At 36.7% G+C, this 22,204-nt stretch overlaps 1 protein-coding gene across 1 annotated transcript in view; it reads left to right on the top strand.

Moving 5' to 3' along the window:
* RB1CC1 (RB1 inducible coiled-coil 1) overlaps positions 1-22,204 on the top strand; it is a 98,817-nt gene that overhangs the window by 54,426 nt on the left and 22,187 nt on the right. The window contains exons 10-16 of the mRNA XM_075213511.1: positions 438-519; positions 2,652-2,713; positions 4,666-4,769; positions 7,940-8,066; positions 8,287-10,211; positions 15,444-15,594; positions 16,412-16,520. Coding sequence (XP_075069612.1) covers positions 438-519; positions 2,652-2,713; positions 4,666-4,769; positions 7,940-8,066; positions 8,287-10,211; positions 15,444-15,594; positions 16,412-16,520 — 2,560 coding nt within the window. The remainder of the gene's footprint in view (positions 1-437; positions 520-2,651; positions 2,714-4,665; positions 4,770-7,939; positions 8,067-8,286; positions 10,212-15,443; positions 15,595-16,411; positions 16,521-22,204) is intronic.

Raw genomic sequence — 22,204 nt, 5'->3', positions numbered from 1 at the left:
ACTACTTGCATGTGAGTTTGCCCATCATGAATTCTAAATGAATCACACAAAAACTGGGGACATACATAATTAAAGTACAGCTAGTATAGGGGGAATATTGATAAGATATGATAAATTCACATAAATATATGCTAAAACTGACCAAAATGCTGCTTGCTTGGCGAATAGTCTATCGATTTGACACAGGGTTTTGCAAGTAACTTGTTAGCATTAAATGGTCTGTTTAAGTTGGAGGCTGTCTGATTGTAAATACATCCTTACAGGTAGTATATTACTCTGCTGTTATATTATTAACTAATTTTTTACATAAAGTAAAATATGACTTGTGTAAATATACACAATGTCTTGTGTGTTATTTATTTGTTTGTTTATAAATTATTTCAAAGTTGAAGTTTCAAATCTAATGTTGTCTTTTCTTAATATTTTTTCTTCGACAGTGGGCAAATGCTTTAGTAAAAGATGGAAAATCTCTATATGAAAACGAGAAGGCAAAAAGGGAAACTTTTGGGAAATTGTTTAGTAAGTATTGTTATATATGCATCTTATATTGTGTCACTTCACAATCTAAAATCTAGTGAGCCCTAGCTATATTATTTGACCAAGGCCATATTAATATGAGAATGTAACAGACTTGGCTTTATAGTCTTATTTTTCACCAACACCCGCAAATTTTAATCCAGATTATTTTGTCCATTTACGACAAATAAGCAAATACTTTGTGTCTGGCTGGGTGAATTTACCACCCCAGTTATTGATTTATTTATTTTGACATTGAACCATGAAATTAGTTATCTTCTGCATTGCTACTCATTTTGGGCCTCATAGAAAAAAAAGGTGCAAATTTGCTCCTGGCAAATTATGTTGCAATGCAAGGGGTGCAATGCATTTATTTTGAATAAAGAAAATCACTGGCTGATTTATCATGCAGCACATAAATACTGGACTAGTTTTTGCGTTGCATTTTAGAGTTGAGCTAGGACACACCCCGGCACAATTCTAAATTTGTCTGCACATTCTAAATTAGGTCCTTTTTATGAGTATGTGAACATCCTATGTACTGGGCAGCAGCACGCTCACTGTGCTCTGGAGCAAAATCCTATGACATCACCAAGTTGCCATCTTTCAGTACATTGGTTTAATGATCACATGTGCTCAGTGTCACAGCAACTGTCTGACTGAAGACAAGAAGATGGAAGATAACTGTGTTTTGTTTTTTTTTTGTTTTGTTTTTTAAAACACCATTTATGAAAAAGTGTGAAAAATAATATGTCACTCCCTGTATGGGGTATGTCCTGAAATGGACACTAGGTGAAAAATATTGTTTTTGTACTCTCGTGATATTAGAGAGTATCATAATAAAGACATTTTTCAGTTGTATTCACACCACTGATCTATGAAAGATACATACATACATACATATATACATACATACATACATACATACATATATACATACATACATACATGACTTCACAGCTAAATTTACAATCTGTCAGATGATGGGGTATTTGTGCCTCAAAGCTTGGCATGATTATTATTAGGAATTAAAAGTATCACAATAAAGTCCCTGCTGTTATTTTTTTTTATGAAAGTTCTTTTTTTCCTCTCACTTATTTTGTGAACAAATCTGTGCACCTGTTCCGGCGACACTTCGTGCTGATTTTTTTTCTCAATTGAATCTGCCCCACACTATCATACTATTAAAAAGGATCAGTTGGAAATACTGTAACTATTTTCAGGTGCTTGAAGCTTACCACTTAGAAGAAAGAAATGTGTTTGACCTGACATAAATTTAGAAGCTTCATACTTTTCCTTATTTTCGCTTTTAAAATATATTCATATTGTTAATTATATTTTTATGATAAAGTCCTAGGGTTAGGTTTATTAAAAATTGCACTAGGTGGCGGTTTTAAACGGTTAAAACCACTAGGGGAGGGACGCGGACGGCTAGGTGGCGGTGTTTGGAATACACACATCGTCGGCGAAGTAATATTCCAAATTGCAATTTGAGGCTAGGATGTTAAGTGCCTGGTAATGTTTGGTGGATTGAAAACAGCTAAACCGCTGGTTTAATCAAAACCGCCAGGAAAAACACAGGGTTTTTAATGCCTGCTTCTGATTGGCTAAATAGCTTATCAGGCGCAAGCAGAAGTGAGGGGATAATTTGCTGCGTTTTTGGGTTTTTTTTTTGTTTTGTTTTTTTACAATTGAATCTGCCCCTTTATATAATGAAAAATGACATTTGCTCCCATAATTTAATTATAAATTACTTTTGCCCCTTAATTAACAAATAATGATTACCCCCATAATTTATATGTCATTGGTGCCTCATCGTATGTTCTGAATGACAGTATAGCTCAAACAGCATGCCGTGCGAGCAGTCTCACCTCTCACTAACACCTCTTTTTTCTAACTGTTTTTCTGGTGGTTTTCCTGGCAGTTTGTCCAATAGCAGCTTCATAATTCTTACTGTTTGTATTTTGATCATGTTAAAAATCTGAATGGTGATCTGTAAAGTTGTGGTTTATCATATTGTGGTTTTCAGCCTTTTAACCGAGGGTTTGGCCTTTAGTAAAATGTTGAAAACAACCGCTCTTTAGTATTTCTAGCCCTTGCGTTTTTAACTCCTAATCCCATTTCTATTCATATAGGGAAATCATATTTACGAAATCGTCTCTTTAGAGGACTTGACTCTTGGCCTTCATCTTTCTGTGTATGTATAACTGAATTACATTTTCATTACCTCTGCTGTCCTTGTTTGCTACCCTTGCATAGGAAACATTGGTTTTTTATTGTTTTATTAGTCGTTAAGTTTGAAATATTTGTAACCAGTTTATAGATCTTTACAAATTGTAGTGTTTAATTTAGTGTGGTGGTTTCAAAGTTTGTGTACCAAAGGGCTCATACACACAAGAGTTACGGAACAACACACAGAAAAAATACCAGTTCAAAGTATAGACAAAACCTTATACTTTGTACTCCATTTTAACAAAGCTGTATTTTGTGGGATGGCTTAGTTACCCTGTAATCAGGAAACACCAAGGTCTTCATTTAGGAGCAATGGAAAGGTACAATTCAGGAGCATAGGTAACTGGCTACAAAGTCATAATTACAGATGTGGTGTATTATCATAAGACACATACAGATTTATACTCTTAAGTGTTTTCTTTCACATTGTGTCTTTCGATCATATAACATTTATTTATTTAAGTCACTTGCTTTAACTGTTTTATTCCCTTCTTTGTTAAATATCAGCTCTACACAAATATTCCCCTTGCTGTACACTTTCCATTTCTCTGTATTTCAAATCTAACCACGTGTCTGTTTTTGCTTCTTGCTTTCTAATTATATAGTCTTGTTGTTTCTGCTGCTCATACTGTTACAAGAAATGTCTAATTAAAGCAGCAGCTAAATATATAAGCCATAAACTCATGCAAAATGGCTGTCCTAATGCCAACAGGAGCATCTGAATCATGCTCTCAGAGCTTCCATATAAAACATTGTGCTTAGTACTTAACAAGCACTCTCATAGAAAGTTGATGCAAGTGTAAGAAAGGGTGTTTGTACGATCCATTCACTTATCTTATGTATTGGGCTATCAGCTTTAAAGCGGTTTTTTCTAGGTTTTAATAACATGTTAAACGCCTGTATGTATGACCCCTAAGGGAATTAACGTTCCCTACTGTCATGTTATATTTGGGTTCAGCCATTCTGTGCTGTTGTACAGATGAATTTTACAGCATGATAAGGTCTATCTGGATGCTGCTTAGGACAAACAAGACAGAGGTGACTTTTGCGAGTATTTTACTGCTTTTAGAATTGTGTCCTATGTCTACTGGTGTCTACAGGGATTGAGGGGAAGTGGCAAAATTAAGCTCTTAAACTGAACTTCGGAAATGTAAAATATCTAACCAGGTTGTACAGAGCAAATTTGTATATAACAATGTCTTATTAACTGATATCCTATTTTCACACATGTGAGTGCTGTTATAATAGAAGATTAGAGAGTAGACAATGAGAATTTCCCTATGATAAACAGGGGCATAAAGGGAGGTAGCAGGTGTAAAGTACTGGGGCCTTTGCGTGCCTTTGTAGTAGGAGGACCCTCTAAGCTGGTGTGTGTGTGTGTGTGTGTGTATGTGTGTGTGTGTCCCTTTTGGCAGCTATTGAAGGGGCCCCAAGAAATTGCTGCACGAGGGCCTGAAATATCTTTTGGCGACCCTGGTGATAAAGCCTGGTACAGCGTGTCAAAAAGAAAGAGGATGACACCTATGATGTCTTTTTTATCTTTATAATACCTGAAAAGAAGAAAACGCCCTTACTAGTAAATTGTAAACACGTAACAGGAGGCATCACAAGGTCTGTGAACAGCCCTGCATTAACAATCTGCTTAAGGAGCCATGGTGAGTTGAGTCAGATAGTGCAGATCTATTATCTCCTGGCTGTCAGGTGCTGGTGGCGTGTTGTGGGGATTGATGGATATGTGCACAGGGAAAAGAGATTTAGCCTATATCCACCAATCAGAAGTTTGGTCATATTTTAAACTGTGCTAGAAAACTGAGATAATATGATTGCTGTGTTTTAGAGCACATTTCTCCTGTATTTTACTTTTAGGGATTTCTTTTTTTTCCTCCTAAAAATTAATAATATTTTATTGCCATTTAGACTCGAAAGCCAAGAAGGTTTGATAGTGAGCTTCCTGATATCTCTCTAATCGACCTGCAGTTTTTGCAGTCTCTTTGTCCTCCAGAAGTTCAACTTTTCCTCAGGTATTGATTTGATTTGTTTTGATTTTCTTAATCTGTTTATGAAAGTATATTAAATAATGATTTACATATTTGTCATTGTAACACTACTCTACTTGGTTCTGAGCATTTGAGAGCTGCACAGAAGGACGTATGTCGTATGTATTCATGTTCGGACGTCCATTTCCTATTGTATCCTGCATGAAATAGCTCTACACATGCTCAGTAATGGACCTTACGTTAATGAACACAATTGTTTGCTATACGTGACACTTACAGCTGCCCATGACTTGAGAGGTAGAACAGAGGAAGGAAGGGGCGGACAGTCGTAGGCAATTTCTAGTAAGGGCGTTCTGACGCAAATGTGGCCAATTCATGTCCTGTGTTTCTTATAAGTATGCTTGCTATCACCTGTATCATTTGCAACCACTAGAGGGCAGCTGTAAATTACAACTGATAGTGAAGACTGACAGCATAGTTTTTGATTTGGCTACTAGCTAGCACAGAACATCTGTATGGAACTAATATAGACTATAAAAATGCATTGTATGTACAGTACGCATTGAAAGCATCTTTATGTACTTAATGTATTAAAAAAAATGTTTGAAAACATTTATTTCTATAAATCATCATCAGCATTTATTTATATAGCGCCACTAATTCCGCAGCGCTGTACAGAGAACTCACATCAGTCCCTGTCCCATTTGAGCTTACAATCTAAATTCCCTAACACACACACACACACACACACACACACACACACACACACACACACACACACACACACACACAGACAGACAGAGACACAGACTACGGTCAATTTGTTAGCAGCCAATTAACCTGCCAGTATGTTTTTGGAGTGTGGGAGGAAACCGAAGCACCGGGAGGAAACCCACGCAAACATGGGGAGAACATACAAACTCCTCACAGATAAGGCCATGGTCAGGAATTGAACTCATGACCCCAGTGCTGTAAGGCAGAAGTGCTAACCACTAGGCCACCGTGCTGTGATTTTACTATTTTATTTTCCTTTTTTTTTTCTTTTTGTACGTTCTGTTGCAACCTTTTATTGTACATGTGCATGTACGTATACTGCAGTTTGTTGTGTGTGCCTATGTATGGCCAGTACTGTTTAGTCAGAGTATACTCGCCCAGATACAAGCAGAAATGTATCTTGAGGTACGCTTGGCTTTAAATACATTGGAAGTACACACAGGTTTTGTGTTTTGTTTTTTTTTAAAAGGCACTTACTTGCAAATTGCGTTCGAACTTCAATCAGACCCAAAGTGTATAAAGTATTCTTATTTTCTGTCCATATTTTACACAGTTTATCCCACTGTGTCGCTCATTCACTGTTACCTATCCTTTTCCAAACTTATTTTCCTTGAAATCTTCAAGGCCTCTGTTTCGATAACATTCCCCAATGACAAAGGCAATATTTCCACCTAATTTAGTGTACTTTTATACTGCTGTGCCAAATTCCCACATGTGCTTGTGTTCTATCCCCTTCCCAACTTTAACAAGTTAACTGCTGTTGAATCGTGTTTCAGAAAGCTTAACAGGAATTAAGCATTTAAAAAAAATAAGAATTTCTAATTGTGTATTTCATGTTCCTTTTTGAAATACAGTACATTTTTCATCTTCCTATTGCTATTGACATTTTTATATTGCTACAATCGTGAGTCATAGGAGCAGGTGGTGATGTGGATGAAAATAAATCTTATTAATTTAAGGTTGCATTCAAAAGCAGCACATATGATGTCTGACATTTGAAATATAGTGCAAAACAAGTTGAATCCCATATCACTTTGGGTATGGGGGGGGGGGTAAAGAGATTTATTGTTTGCATGATTGTACATCCCTATTTCAACATAATAGTTTCATCAAGCAGAGTCTCTCAGGGATTATTCCAGTCGTCGATTCATTATAAAACAGAATAGGTGTATTTAATCACAGGATTTGTCAACATTTTTAATGTCTTTTCCCACTAACAAGCACTTGTGATTAATAGGGAAATAAATGATAAATCATAAATAAATGTTTAAACAAATAGTTTTTTGATTGCTGAAGTGTTGCACGTTTTTTGTAAAAATCAGCTGTAATAAACATTTTAGAAATATGACCTTTATTCATAACATATATTTATATTTGTACACTCAAACTTGTAATATTCTTACACTTAGGTACCAAATAAATCAATTTTCTTTGTAGGAACTCCACCCAAGATAATTTGTTCAGTAAATTGGAAGTAAAAATAATTTGTTTAACTTTGTTCCTATTGTGATACAGATTGTAGAGGTTTAGTTATATTATTATTTTTTAACTTACTTATATTGAGGGCATGCCTTAGCTTGTCACGTTTTTAAAACCAACTTTACAGATCTTGGTCAAATATTGATGTAAAATACACTTAAAAGATTATTTAGAGGAACTACACAAGTTTAAAATATGTTAAACTAAAGGGACCTTTTAACCAGTGTTTTTATTTGTCAGATTGAAAACTTAATGTCTTTGTTTTATTATGAGGCTTTTTTTAACATAATTATCAACTCATTATTATTTTTTTTTAAATGCACATTGATACAGAAGTGATCCGACATACGTTAATAGACTAAAATGCCACTTGGCATTTTTTCTATTAACGTATGCACGCATCTCATAGTCTGTTATTAGTGTGATGAAGGAGTTCGCTCAGATTAGTATGACTTGCACTGGTGCTGCTTTTTTGTTTTGTTTGTTTCTTTACTTAATGACCCCTCCCAAAGAGAGCAATCCGTAAGCTTATTGGCAGGATCTGGTGCAATAAACATTAGTTTTTATTATTAAAAGCGTTAATTTCAGTATCTAAAGTAAGAAAGTGTTGCTGTTTAAAATCATTATTTTTCAAGCTGCACTTGTTATCTTTAATTATCTTTTAACACAAAGGTGAGAGGGTGTCTTTTATAAATATTACAAATCATTAATCACTTGAAAATACGTGTGCAGGTTTCAAAAGGTTCGTTATTATTATTATTAGTGCTATTAATTTATTATTTTATGGAAAAGGCAGCTACTAAGGTTTAGATGGCATATTGTAAAGAAGTTTACATATTGTAAGTATGTTTTTTTTAAATTGTGACAATGATTCCTTTAATTTGGTTAATGTTTATTTTGTATTTACTGTTGTAAGTATACATCTTTTTTCCCCCCCTCAGGGTACCTTTACTTTGTGACTTTGAGCCTCTACACCAGCATGTACGCGCTCTACACAACTTGGTAAAAGCTGCACAAAGTTTGGATGAAATGTCACAGACTATTACCGATTTGTTAAATGAGCAAAAGGTGCAGTATTTCAATTAACTTTGGTAGATTGATGAAGGAAAATAATAATCCTAAAGAATGTAATTCATACCCACTTTAAAATCTTTCTTACTAATATTTGCTACTGAAATTTTTTAAGCTGTGTTTAATTTCCCCAAAATCATAGACTGCTCCATGATAAAATAAACAGTATATGATATAAAGGGGATGAATAAAATATAGTTTCCCACTTTTGTTTCAGGTTTCTAATGGCCAGCTCTCACCGCAATCTGTTACCACACCAAGGATCGAAAGTGCAACTGAAATTACAACTACTACCTCATCCAAATCTCCTCCATCACTCAGTCTTCAGGGTCCCATTTGTCCTTCTGTCGCCATTCCAGGACCTTTAGAAGAACTGTCTCCAGACAGCATTGATGCTCATACCTTTGATTTTGAAACAATTCCCCATCCAAATATTGAGCAGTCTCTTAAGCAGGGTTCTTTGGACTTGGACTCATTAGGAGATAGTCCAGAATCTGATTTTATGTCTGCAGTCAATGAGTTTGTTATAGAGGAGAATCCTGTCTCGCCCAACATAAGTGATACACAGAGTCCAGAAATGATGGTGGAATCTCTATATTCTTCTGTTATAAATGCAATTGACAGCAGACGTATGCAAGACACAAAAGGAAAACCAAAAGACGACAGCGTTGAAAATATCTATTTGAAAGCTTGTATGGAAAAATGTAAAATTGTTGCACAAGAATCGCAAACCAGTTTGAGGAATTTCAAAGAAGAGCTTTGCCATTTAAGAAGACTTGTACAAAAGGAGCAGAGTGAATTTGCTAGTGCTATTAAATCTGTTTCTGCGGATATTCTAAATATGGTTGAACGTGCCAATTGTTCTCTTGAAACCAGATTAAAAGAGAACCATTTAGAGGAATTGCATGTTTTAGAAAAATCCTATGAGAAACGATTGCTGTTATCAAAGGAAGATATTGAAATGAATGCGGAAATGATTAACCAGTTGAAACTTGACATTATACGATTAAACGATGAATTACACACTAAAGATAATGAATTTGCTGCTATCAGAAGGGAAAAGGAAACCTCTCTTTGTTTGCAAAACGAAAGGGATCAGAAACTGATCTGTCTTGAAAGCGCCATGAAGGAACAAACGTGTGAAATTCAGCGTCTGAAACAGTCAAGGGAATCGGCACTAGAGGATTTTAAGAAACTTCATGCCGAAAATGAAGAAAAACTCAGACTTCTTAAGGAGGAATTTCAGATTTTAGAGCAAACACACTTAAAAGAATTAGAAGACAATTTAAAGCTCAGGCATGCACAGGAACTTGACAACGTAACAACAGAACATAAATGCTGTCTAGACAAACTGAAGATGGATAATAAACTTAAGATCGACCAATTCCAAGAATCATCTGCAGCAGCCGCTGAAGAGAAAGATTCCCAGCTGCAAGAACTAAACCTTAAAGTCTCCGAGCTCTCTGATATGAGATGTAAATTGGAAGTTGAATTGGCACTAAAAGAGGGAGAGATAGACGATGTGAAGTTAATCCTGGAGGAAAGTAAAGCTCAGCAGCTGGATGACTTAAAGTATCAAGTTGATGAGAAAACAGAAACCCTAAAGAAAGAGATTGTTGGCCTGAATAATCTGATAAAGATTCAGAAAGATGAACACGAGCTTGGACTAGCTGAGCTCAAAACTCTAATGTTAAGTGACAAAAATCAATGTATTTCGGAGATTTTAAATAGGCATGAAGCAGAAACCAATTCATTGCAAAAAGACATTAGCAATTTAACTACTGCCCATCAACAAGCACTAGAAAAAGAGAGTAGACTACAGGAAGAGATAGGTGTCCTACAGAATAAACTAGATGATAGTTTGAAATCACTTGTAAGACAAACTGAGCAACATGAGAAATCTCTTAAGGAACAAAAAGAAATGTATGAATCGTGTATTCGGAAACATGAAGAAGAGCGAGAACAAATTTTGTCCTCACAGAAGCTTGAGAAGGAATTGTGCTTACAGAGCGTGGAGAAAGAGGAATGTGAAAAAGAGGAGTCTGCATGCCTGGTCATTACAGACCTGGCCATGCACAGACAGACTGTTGAAAGAGAACTGTTAGAAAAAGCCCAGCTCATTGAAGAGCAATTAAACAAGAGGTAGGATGAGACCTTCATACCCTTTACAAATGTGAAAAAAACCAAACTATTTTCCATTCATTTGCAGGGAGTTGTTATTACCAAAACTTCTATCCCAACACATTGTGAGTCATTTCTTCTTAATCTAAGATGAGATGTGTGCTGTAGACTTAAAGCATTTATTTCAACCCATTTTGGTCTTAAATGTCTAGTGTGTCTGGATCTGATATTTGATGAATTGTCTGTTTGAGGAACAAAGCTGTGGAATATTGCCTTAAAAATGTTGTTAAGTTGGTACCAAAAGCAAATGATTATAAATGATGTGAGATTATACCATTTAGCTATCGTTTGGCTAATTTATGAATTCGGCTATTACTGTCTTAAGTTGTACCAGGTTTTAGCAGAAACTTGACAAGTAACAGGTTTTCATTTGGCTCAAGTATCACCAGAAGAGTTTAAAAAGTAGAAGATATGTGAGACTTTTACCACTCTTCTGTACAGAATATAATCATTTCACAAACTATGAACACACATGGTTTTAGCTTTACGTTTCTTGTACTCTACTCATTATTTACCCTGACATCATCTTTATTTCTCGCTTTATATTATCCTTAGTGTTGCAATCTCTCTTTATCCACTATTAAGTTTCTTTCATTTGCACACAACTCGCAATAAAGCAGACCTGTAACTTGCTCCTTATTGGGCCTTACTACTACTATTAATGCATTTGGGTTACCATGCATTGAATATGTTAGATTACATTTAAAAAGCAGGCCCCATCTTTCCCTACACTTAGTAGAATTCCCCTCCTATCTGTTTTGCAGTGCTCCTTGCAGTGCTTATTAAAGGAAATTCTTGGTGATCTTGCCTGTGTATAAGATATTATTACAGGAACATTCCTGATAAACGTTTTCCAGAAACTAGATCCCATAGCTGTATTTAACGCATACATATTACACAGCGTTATGCATATTTAATCATTCACATCAGTCCCTGCCCAATTGAAGCTTCCAATCTGTATATTTCCGCCCACACAGACACACATTCACTAGTGTGAATTTAGTCCAAAGCCAGTTAACCTTAGCAGTATGTCTTTGGAGTGTGGAAGGAAACCAAAGCACCAGGAGGAACTGAGAGGCAGCAATGCTAACTGCTGTGCCACAGTGCTGTCCAGAAGAAAATGAAATGCTTGGTCTGCTGGGGCTTCTTTTGAATAAATACCGACTAGGAAATGGGAATGTTTAAATTGTGCCCATTGTACTGATGTCTAAGTTCCTAGTGAACTGACAGATGAATATCGATTAAAATAATAAAATGACAGCTTCCGCTTGGTAGACGTGACCGTTCCACTTTAACTCGCTGTCCACAACGATAGTTCTTAGTCAAATCCATTACCTATAACTTTGTTATATACAATATACATATACAATACTATATAAATATTCGTTCATCAGACTGCAATAACATAAATAATAAAGCTCAATGGCAAATGAAACATAGCGCCAATGACAAGAGAATTGCTTTCTGAATGAAAATGCAAATTAAAACTTGTATTATAAACATGTATTATAATTAGAGAAAAATGTCAGCAAAGTAGTAATAAAAGTATAATGTCAAAAGTAGAATATCACATACACTACTATTTGCATACACTACAGTATATTTAGACGTTAGGCAGCAGTTGCTGTGCTTAACAAAAATATGCATTTTCCTTACATATTTTATACATTATTTTACTGATTGCATACACAGTGCAAACTGATTTACACTGTTACTAAAGGAGTCATTTTTAATATGAAACATTTTCTTATATGCATTATGCTTGTGGGCTTGTTCACACACACAGTATATGCTAGGTAAATATTCTTGAAATATAAGGCACGCTTAAATATTAAACGTGGTATTAAAATATTAGAATACAATGGTGGGACTTATTTACATGTGTTTATTAATGTGTTAAAAGTGCAAGGAAATTGTTCCTTTTAGTTTCTGCAATTAAAATAACATTGACTATGCAGAGACTTACAGAAAGCGATAGGTGCCGGACATCACATATTATTGAAATGACAACACTTGGGACTAATGTTCAGAGTAACTATCTATAACGGTTGTATGTATGATACATGTGATAATAGCGTGTTTGAAGTTAAAGGAGAATTATTATTTGGAACACTTGAGAGTGTAATGGAAATTGCATGATTTTACTAAGAATTGTTCGTCACATAGCCTTGACATAAAATACAAAATAATAAAAATATTTTCTTCATGTTGCAATAACATTAAATTAAATGAAGATATTTGCAAATTGTATTTTTTTACGGTTTAATTTCTCATTTTTTAAATATTTAAATGACCTTTACTGTTAGTGTTCACAAGATAATATTTTTACGCCTCATATGATATCACTGGTTCCTAGTGAATCATAATCATCATCATCACCATTTATTTATATAGCGCCACTAATTCCGCAGCGCTGTACAGAGAACTCACATCAGTCCCTGCCCCATTGGGCTTACAGTCTAAATTCCCTAACACACAGACAGACAGGCAGACTCGGGTCAATTTGAAAGCAGCCAATTAACCTACCAGTATGTTTTTGGAGTGTGGGAGGAAACCGGAGCACCCGGAGGAAACCCACGCAAACACGGGGAGAACATACAAACTCCACACAGATAAGGCCATGGTCGGGAATTGAACTCATGACCCCAGTGCTGTAAGGCAGAAGTGCTAACCACTGCGCCACAGTGATAGGTTTCTTTTTTTATGCATATTCATTCAACCCACAAATTGGCTTTCTCCACTGTGTGTAGTTGACTGGTGCACTTTAAAGTTTTAATACAATGTATTGTGGGAGCTGGTGAAACCAGTCCTTCACGAAGGAGGGCCCAGTTTTCAAGCAGACCACTGCAGAGCTCTGACAGGCCCTCCTCCAGCTTCATTCTGCCACAAAACGCAAATTGGGTCCTATTTAATTTAATTTGTGAACGTATTATTTCATCAGATACCCTAGCAGGGTAGGGGAAAGGTAACGGGCTGTGGGATTACATTTTTGCAAAGAGCCTTCAGTGTTAACTGGCTTTATTGGTATTGATTTGGAATATGGTCCTATGTTAAAAGAAATTGATCAGGATTTAAGCACCTGGGGGAAAAGGATAACTTACAGCAGAAAACATGGTGTCATTTTGGTGCAGGTTCTGTGGTCATATTGTTAAACAAAACTGAATAAATGAAACACAATTGTTTATGCTATTCACTTTGAAACACAATTTACTTGTCATAGTACAACCGAGATGAATAATACATGCATTTTGTATGGTATGTTGTGGCTGTAATAGAATACATTTATGGAGCCCTTACCATGCTCTCATTAATTGTAATGGTAAGTCTACCTTCTGGAGCAATAGGAAAAATATAAAGTCTGGGTGCACTATTGTGCTTGGCTGTTATGATGGAGTGTGTGTATACTCTGCAAACACTGATTCCTCCACCCTGTAGACCTAGAAATAAAATGATACATAACTGTCTGTAACCATGGAGCGCTACTTGGTGGTTAGCGTGGTGATGGTGTACACGAACCAGGGTCCATAGATGGGGATGAGGGTGCGTGGTTGAAGTAAGTGTTTCCAGGTTTGAAGTATGTTAGTGGTAAAGAGCTCGCACAGAAAGACAGTGGTGTAACAGTTGTTTTACCACCGATAAGTGGCTTCCACATTGGGCACTTTCATTCAAACACTTCACTCCTGAAAGCGCTTACTTCAGCCACGCTCCCTTATCCATCATCTACAGACCCCAGTTACATCCCCCTTCACATACCATCTACGCTTTCTGGATCCTGTAAAACACCAGCACGTCAACCATCAAGCAGCACGGCACAACTACTAACAGATAAGTATAGTGAACATGTGAATATGTATGTATTTAAAAATATATTCAGAGGATTTGGGGTTTTCAATGGATTTCATATGGATATTTCAGTGCACTGCTAAAACATTGTGGTTTTACATAGAATTCACACCCTTAATTTCACCTAGCCATCATATAATTAGAAATGCATATAACATAAGCTGTAGTTATTGCTGTTACTTGTACAGTTGCACTGCATTATGTTGCATAGGATATGCATTAAAATACGAGTATGTGTGAAATTGATATAGCATACATTCCATTTCCTTCCTTTCTATTGTTGACTTGTCTATTCTTTCATTATATAGTGATATTATAGGATAAGATGAGGTTAGATTATTGGACTACCCTACAGCAACAACTGTATTACACAATTGCACATTCATTCTAATGCTTATTTAAGATGGAAGTAGACATTAATTCTATCATTGCAATATCCTAAGATTAGTATAATTTTTTTATGATGAAGAAATCGGTACAAAGAGCCAATAAATCCAATTAAATCCTAAATACAAAGATTGTAAGTTTGGTAATGCATAACATATTGGCAGCTTTGTTAGCTAATCACTGATAACTGGAAGAATGTATCCACTAACTGTTGCAGTCCAATTTAAATTCTTAGATCCAAATCCTGACTTATATTTGGACTTATTTGAGAATAACAGCCTTCCAATAGTTTAACAGAGGTGTGAAGGGTAAGTGATGATGAATATTTGTGTTGGTGTTCTGTCAGTAGGGTTAGTAAGGCAATATCCAGGCTGGATTGTAAATAGTGAGCTTGTTACCTACAAACCAGAGGCAGGTATTTCCTGGTCTGAGCCAATAGTTATTTAGAATGTTTGCTACCAAATAACGAGGTCCCGGTGTGTCATAAATATTAGTCATGAAGTGCTCACAAAACGTTGTCTCCACTATGCGTAGGTGACGGGTGATTTTAATAGGGATTCTCCACCCAAAACTAATTTTGTATGAAGTTTGTTCTGGCTTTTATGTAAAAAAAAAATAGTTGTATGTTTTTATACAAAAATCAATAATTCCCTGTGGGATGTCCTAACACTTTGTGACTGCTTCAGACTAATAATACCTCTTACATTAATACCTTTCACACACTATTACCTTTTAGGTGGGGGACACCTTTAAGCAATAGGAAACATAATTTTGGTAGTGTTGGGGTGAAATACAAAGTACATTCATAAATAAACAATAATAACAATAATGTACAAGTTATGTTAATGCATTCCTTTAGATGTTTGCCAAAATGAAATAATATATTTAGCTCTAAGATTTGTTTTATTGTATTTGTTATTTAAACATCTCTGATAACAAATTTCTGTCTTTTTTTCTCTTAAGTCCTCCTGGAATTACCAAAAGCTTGATCTTGGAGCTTCTGGAAAAGCTTAAGCAAGAGAAAAGGTTATTCACTGAGCAACTTGACCAGCAAGAGAGGAAAAATGCTGAAGAATTGCAGAGCCTCAGAATCTCCCTAATTGCAGAACAACAGGTAATACAAAGTGGGGATGTTGCCTATAGCAACCAATCAGATTCTAGCTCTCATTTATTGAGTACCTTCTACAAAATGACAGCTAGAATCTGATTGGTTGCTATAGGCAACATCCCCACTTTTTCAAACCCGCAGCTTAGTAAATCTAGCCCTAGGTGTGATCAGAACCCTTACTGCAGTTCCCTGTACTTAACATTTTTTCTTGTACAGAGCGTTCAAAAAGATTAATTAAACCAATATACATTCAATAGAAATAACTTTTTTTTTTTTTTTCTTTTAAATCATGAACGTTTCAGTGTATATTTCTTACCAATACCTGTTTTAATTAGCATAGGCATGTATCCATTTAAGATACATGATTACAGTCTCCAGCAGGCTTAAGAAACATGAGGTTCTCCAGACAAAACGTGATGGGACTTCTAGTTTCAAAGGAGAGCCGCAGGTTCTGCTCTACAGTCTTATTCACACGCTTAGGTTGTATCGACATAAAGTCATAAATAATTGGACAGGTTGTAGAGAAATGAATTAATTTCGATATCGGCTTTATTATTATCGTTTATATAGACCACCATAATACGCAGCATTGAACAGACAATATTTGTCATTCACTTCAGTCCCTGCCCCAATGGAGCTTAAAGTCTAAATTTCCTGACACATACATTTGTCCATTTTAGTCTGCAGCAAATTAACTTATCACGTATGTATTCAAGCTTGGCAGGTTAAAAACTACCGAACAAATTAGAGGTTGTTGTGCTTTATTAATTTAAAAAAAACAAAAACGGAAATCCCTGTTTCTTTTTTTTTTTTTTTCTCATAGACCAATTTTAACACAGTTTTGACAAGAGAGAAAGTGAAAAAAGAAAGTATAATTAGTGAGCTCAATGAGAAGCTGAAGAGTGTGACACAACAGCAGGAAAGAGATAAAGGTAAGAAACATGTCCACTTGAGAACAATGTTTTGTATTTCTATCAACTTAAAAGGAATGTATTTTCTCCATACCTGTGATTTAAGGTTTATGATTCCTTTATATTTCTATAATTGGTCAATAAAATTTTTTAAAGCCGTTATTTGACACAAAGCTTATGTTTTGTATGTGCTACAATACTGCTCCATCTAGTGTTCTAAAATGAATCTTCAGCCATACATTGTATGGAACAGTACTCATAGGGGGGAAGTCAATTCCACCCGAGTTTGCGCGGCGTTAAAACTATTACCGTTATTATGGTAAGTTTAACCCGGCTTTCTGCTCACAGCTCAGGGAACTGCAAGCAAAAAGCCGGCGTTGAAACTACTGTAATAACGGTAATAATCAGCAGTTGAATTCCCCCCTAGTGTCCAAATTATAATAAAATAGCTAAAATCCTTACTTGGGTTCGTCAGGCAATAGTTTGTCAAAAGCCATGTCTTACATGAAGGCCCGTTATACAGAGCTCCACGGTGCTGCAAGTTTTAAATAGAACATATTACATGGTATTGTTTTTTGTTATTATTGCTGTTGGTGTGTAAGATACGCAGTGTGCCTCAGGGTCGGACAGTGGGGAAAATATCATATATAAATTAGGGACATAACAGATAGACAAGACAAATGCAGACGTGTAAACGAAGGGTAGTTTAGGACCGTGCTCCTAAAAGAACGTACAACATGGGAAAAAGCCATAGGACAAATTGAGCAAGTATGGCTTAGAGTGAAGATTGTGAGGGTATAACAACGTGAGCATTATAGGTGGGCATTATAGGGTACTCTTAAGTAAGAAGGTATTTCATTGTTTCAGTTTAATATCCCTTTAAGCTCACAACCACTTAATTACAAAGTTAAGCGAAAAAAACACTATGCCTTTACTTGTTATTGACAAGTGATGAAAAATATCTGGAAATGTTGAAGCCAAGAGAAAAAAAATCTTTAGTTTTTATTTTCATTCTAAAGATAAATATTTTGGGGGAAAATCCTTATATCCAATTATAATTGTAGTAGCACCCATTACAGAATTAAATTCACATTCCTACTTTAAGAACATGAAATGTATTATGTATAACTTGGTTTACTCGTGCCATTATCATATTTGGAATAATTATTTTAATTTAAAAAATGTTTACTTCTAATGTTTTTTTTTTAATTTCTTTATAAACAATGGGCTCAAGAAATCGCTATCAATATATTTTTTTAAAAGTCTGGAAAAGGCATATTGAATACAATCATTGCCATGTCAGTCTACATTTTCCAGCTCAGGGAACTGCATTCCATTAAGGCTAATCGAAAGTGTAAGCAAGCCAGCTTCATATATGGCTCAAAACCCCCTGTAGTTCTGTGAAATTAGTGTAGATTGTAGTTTCAACTGAAAATAATTATATCAATTATATAGATGGCAGCATACCAGATGTAGGAGAAACCAGGCTTATTCTGTATGTAGGTCCCTGAAACCCGGTCTTCATGTGTAGTGGTCAGCAATCTCACCACTGTAAAAACACCATAAAAAGTAGAGATGTTCACTGACCCCCATGTTCTGGTTTTGGATCTGGATTAACGTCATGTTTTGGTTTCGGCAAAACCGCCCTTGTGTGTTTTGGTTTTGGATCCCGAATTTTTTTTCTAAAATCCATTTTTTTTCTTTTTTATGTTAAAATCACATATTTTTGCTTCCCCCTCCCCCACCTACATTATCATTAACCTCAGTAACACTAATTTCAAGTAATTTGCAGTCAGTTTTGACCACCTGACAGGTCACAGTATTATTTTCATATACTTTTGAACAAAGACTGCAGCGTTCTGGCTGGATGCTAATCGACAGAGAAATGACTCACACACAGCAGTTCCTAGGACATCTAGGAAACATTGGCACACAGCAGTGTCGCTAAAGAAAAGTGGTGCAAGATGGAATTGTCCTTGGATCTTGAAATCCATTATGGTTCATTTGATCGCTCCACCAGTTCCTTGGATAACTGTGGTAATTCTGCAGCTAAATACATGGTGACGAATGCTGACCCCCCTCCAGCATGCGTGCTTTTATCAGACCCAGACCAATCCAGGGTGCCAGACAATACACTAAAAAGAGTCATTGTAATTCACAGCAAAAGCAAGTTCATCACTGAGCTTCAAATTGACGTAAAGTGCAGATTATAAACACTTTGCTGCTATTTCATCAGTATTGCAAAAAGTGGAAGGTAATACATATACACGTCTATTTAGACATCCATGCTCACATTACTTCTGCAAGCAAAATTGTTCTTTGTTAATAAAACTGTTGTCTTTACACTGTTCAAAAAAATTAAAAACAATCCTCCACCATTCTTAGGATGTTGATAGTTAATAGTAGGATCAGGTGAAGTTACAGCAGAAGTGTCACTAATTCTGGTCAGTTATTTTACAGTAGACAAGACCAGATGTCAAAATGTTGTGCTGAGTCATCTGCATCATCAATGGGTGTCTTAAGATTTTTGCAAAGCACACAACAGTATATAGCACATGTATGTAACATTGGCACACAGCGGTACCTGAAAGGAAAAGTGGTGCAAGATGGAATTGTCTTTGAGTCCTCCCACCCACCCTTATGTTAGATCTTAAAAAGGACATGCACACTTTAACAAACCAAGCACTTCAGCGACAAGGAGTGCCACTTTTGAGGCTGATGTGCTTGGTTTGTATGGGCCCCCACAAAACAAGCTAACAATGGGCTTAAGGCACCTAAGGTAACAGTGCTGTTAATGAACTCTACTGTGGCAAGATGTTGTTGTCATCAGCCTCATCCTCACCCTCATAAGTGTGTACATCATCCTCACACATTATTAATTCATCACCGCTGGAATTCTTCAATACAGAAGTCTCAGTATTTTGATGTAATTGGTGGGAAAGGCCTTCTTTATGGAAATTGTAGTTCAATTTTATGAACATCATCTTTTCCACATTTTGAGTAAGTAGCCTCCTATGCTGATCGCTGACAAGGTTCCCGACTGTGCTGAAAACTCTTCCCGAGTACACACTGGAGGGTGGGCAGTTTAGGTAATGCAAAGCGAGTTGGTATATGGGTCTCCAAATTCCCTTTTTCTCCTCGCAGTATGTAAAGGGACTGTCTGATGTGTCTATTTCTATGCTGTTGTAAAAATAATCCTCCACCATTCTTGGATACTGATAGTAGGATCAGGTGGAGTTACGGCAGAGGTGTCACATTTTTTGGTCACTTCTTTTAGACCAGACCAGATGTCAAAATTTGGTGCTGAGTCATCTGCATGAAACCTGGGTCTCTTGGGAAAGCTAAGTTTTTTTCCTAGCAGCAGTTGAGTGAGAAACTGAAGGAGGAGACGCCACCCTGTCATGTAACACTTGAGCTGTCATCTTGCTCACCAGGAGCTCATTGAATCTCTTCAGATCTGGGTCAGTTGGAAACAAAGAGAAGACATAGCTCTTAAACCGAGGATCAAGCACAGTTGCCAAAATGTAGTGATCAGATTTCAAGATTTTGATAGCTCTTGGATCCTGGCGAAGTGAATAAAATACTTGATCTACAAGTCCGGCATACTTAGCGTAATTGCTTTGTTTAATCTCCTCCTTCAGTTTCTCAAGCTGCTTTTCCAATAGTCTAATTAAGGGAATCACTTGACTCAAGCTAGCAGTATCTGAACTCACTTCACAGGTGACTACTTTGAATGGTTTCAGCATCTTGCACAACACAGAAAGTATTCTCCACTGCGCTTGAGTAAAATATATCCCCCCTCCTTTCCCAATGTGATGGCTTGTGAAGTAAATGTGGATGGCTTTTCGCTGTTTCTCCATCCGCAGAAACATATACAGGGTGGAAATCCACCTTGTCACCACATCCTGCTTCAGTTGGTGGCAGTGCAAAATAAATTGCTCTTGTAGCTGCTGCAATCTCCTACATGCTGCTGCCGAATGCCGGAAATATCCAGATATTTTACGGGCCACAGACAGCATTTCCTGCACGTCCCTATCATTTTTTAAAAAGCTCTGCACCACCAAGTTTATTGCGTGAGCAAAACAGGAAATGTGATGGAATTCACCCAGCTGTAATGCTCTCACAATATTGATGGTGTTATCAGAAATTACATATCCTGAGGAGAGTCCAAGCAGGATAAGTCATGTTGCAATGACATCACTTAGTTTTTATAACAGATTGTCAGCTGTATGCCTCTTAGTGAAGCCGGTGATACACAGAGTAGTCTGCCTCTGACAAATGTGACATACTTGGGTTCATTTGGGTTCATGCTGCTGCTTTTCCTGCTGGTGAAGGAGAATCACCGACCCAGTGGGCTGTCACAGTCATATAATCTTTAGTTTGCCCAGTTCCGCATATCTGTGGTTAAGTGTACAGCGGGTAGAATGGTATTTTGTAGCCCAATAATTACATTTTTGCGAACCTTCTGGTAGAGGTGAGGAATAGCTTTTCTAGTAAAATGGTGTTGAGGGAATTTGGTAACGGGGACACAAGACCTCAAATAATTGTCTAAAACCAGCTGCATTAATAGTGAATATTGGACACAGATCTAATACTAGCATAGTCGCCATGGCGTCTGTGATCCGCTTTGCAACTGGGTGACAGCTTTCATACTTTCTTTCTCTTGGTAAGGATTGTTGAACAGTCATTTGTTGTAAACTACTAGTAGTCTTCTTCTTGGTCTTCTTCTGGGATGAAGATTCACCCCCAGCAGCAGCAGCAGTGGGACTAACACTCAAGTATTCTTCTGAGGAATCCAGGATAGTGGAGGAGTCCTCTAGCCTTAGCAACTTAGATGCAGGACTAACTCTGATCGCTACTGAGGATATTGATGGGTGTAGATTGCAGGTGTTGGGATCTAGCTGAGATAAGGGACATAGCTGATGATGGACTGCTTGTTGTTATTTTTTTAGCATAAGTTTCTGATTTTCCCAGCAGCTTGCCATGAGCTCGCTTTAAATGGCGTAACATGGATGAGGTTCCTACATGGCTAAAGTTCCTACCTCTACTGACTGTGTATTTGCAAGCACTACAAATAGCTAGAAAACTGTTGTCAGGATTTGAGTAAAAATAATTCCACACATAAGAGGTGGATTTTTCGGTCTTATGCCCAGGAATGACAATGGCCTCCTTCTTATCACGTGCAAGAACTGCTTCCACTGGTGCAGGACTTACACAAACAACATCATCCTGATCAACATCCTTAGCTCACTTGTCAGCTACACAAATATCTCCCTCATCCTGTTGCAATTCCAATTTGGCATCCTCAATTTGTGTATAACCGGCTACACTTGGGCTGTTCATGCACACATCTGCAGAAATGCTGAAAGGGGCCTTCTTTATGGGTACACTATTAGACAGGTCAGGATTACACATCGCACTCGTGGATAGACTCTCCTCAGGGATTTGTGTCATTTATGAATCGGAACTTACATTTTCCTGTAATGCCTTACTTTTTTCTTCCAGCTCGACTTTTACACGTAAAAGTATTTGGACACCACTTTTGGATTCCAAATGACATGGTCTTGCTTGGTCATGAGTGACCTTACAAGAAGATGCCTAGCAGAACTAGCACTCATAGAGAAAGGCGAAGGCCTCATTCTTTCCTTGCCACTGCGTGTGTAGAATGGCATGTTGGCAATTTTTTTTTTTTTTTCTGCAGATAA

Source organism: Mixophyes fleayi, chromosome 5, assembly GCF_038048845.1.
Source record: "Mixophyes fleayi isolate aMixFle1 chromosome 5, aMixFle1.hap1, whole genome shotgun sequence".
NCBI classification, from domain to species: domain Eukaryota; kingdom Metazoa; phylum Chordata; class Amphibia; order Anura; family Limnodynastidae; genus Mixophyes; species Mixophyes fleayi.
Note: the sequence above shows the minus strand (reverse complement) of the source record. Positions and strands in the feature narration are given on the sequence as shown.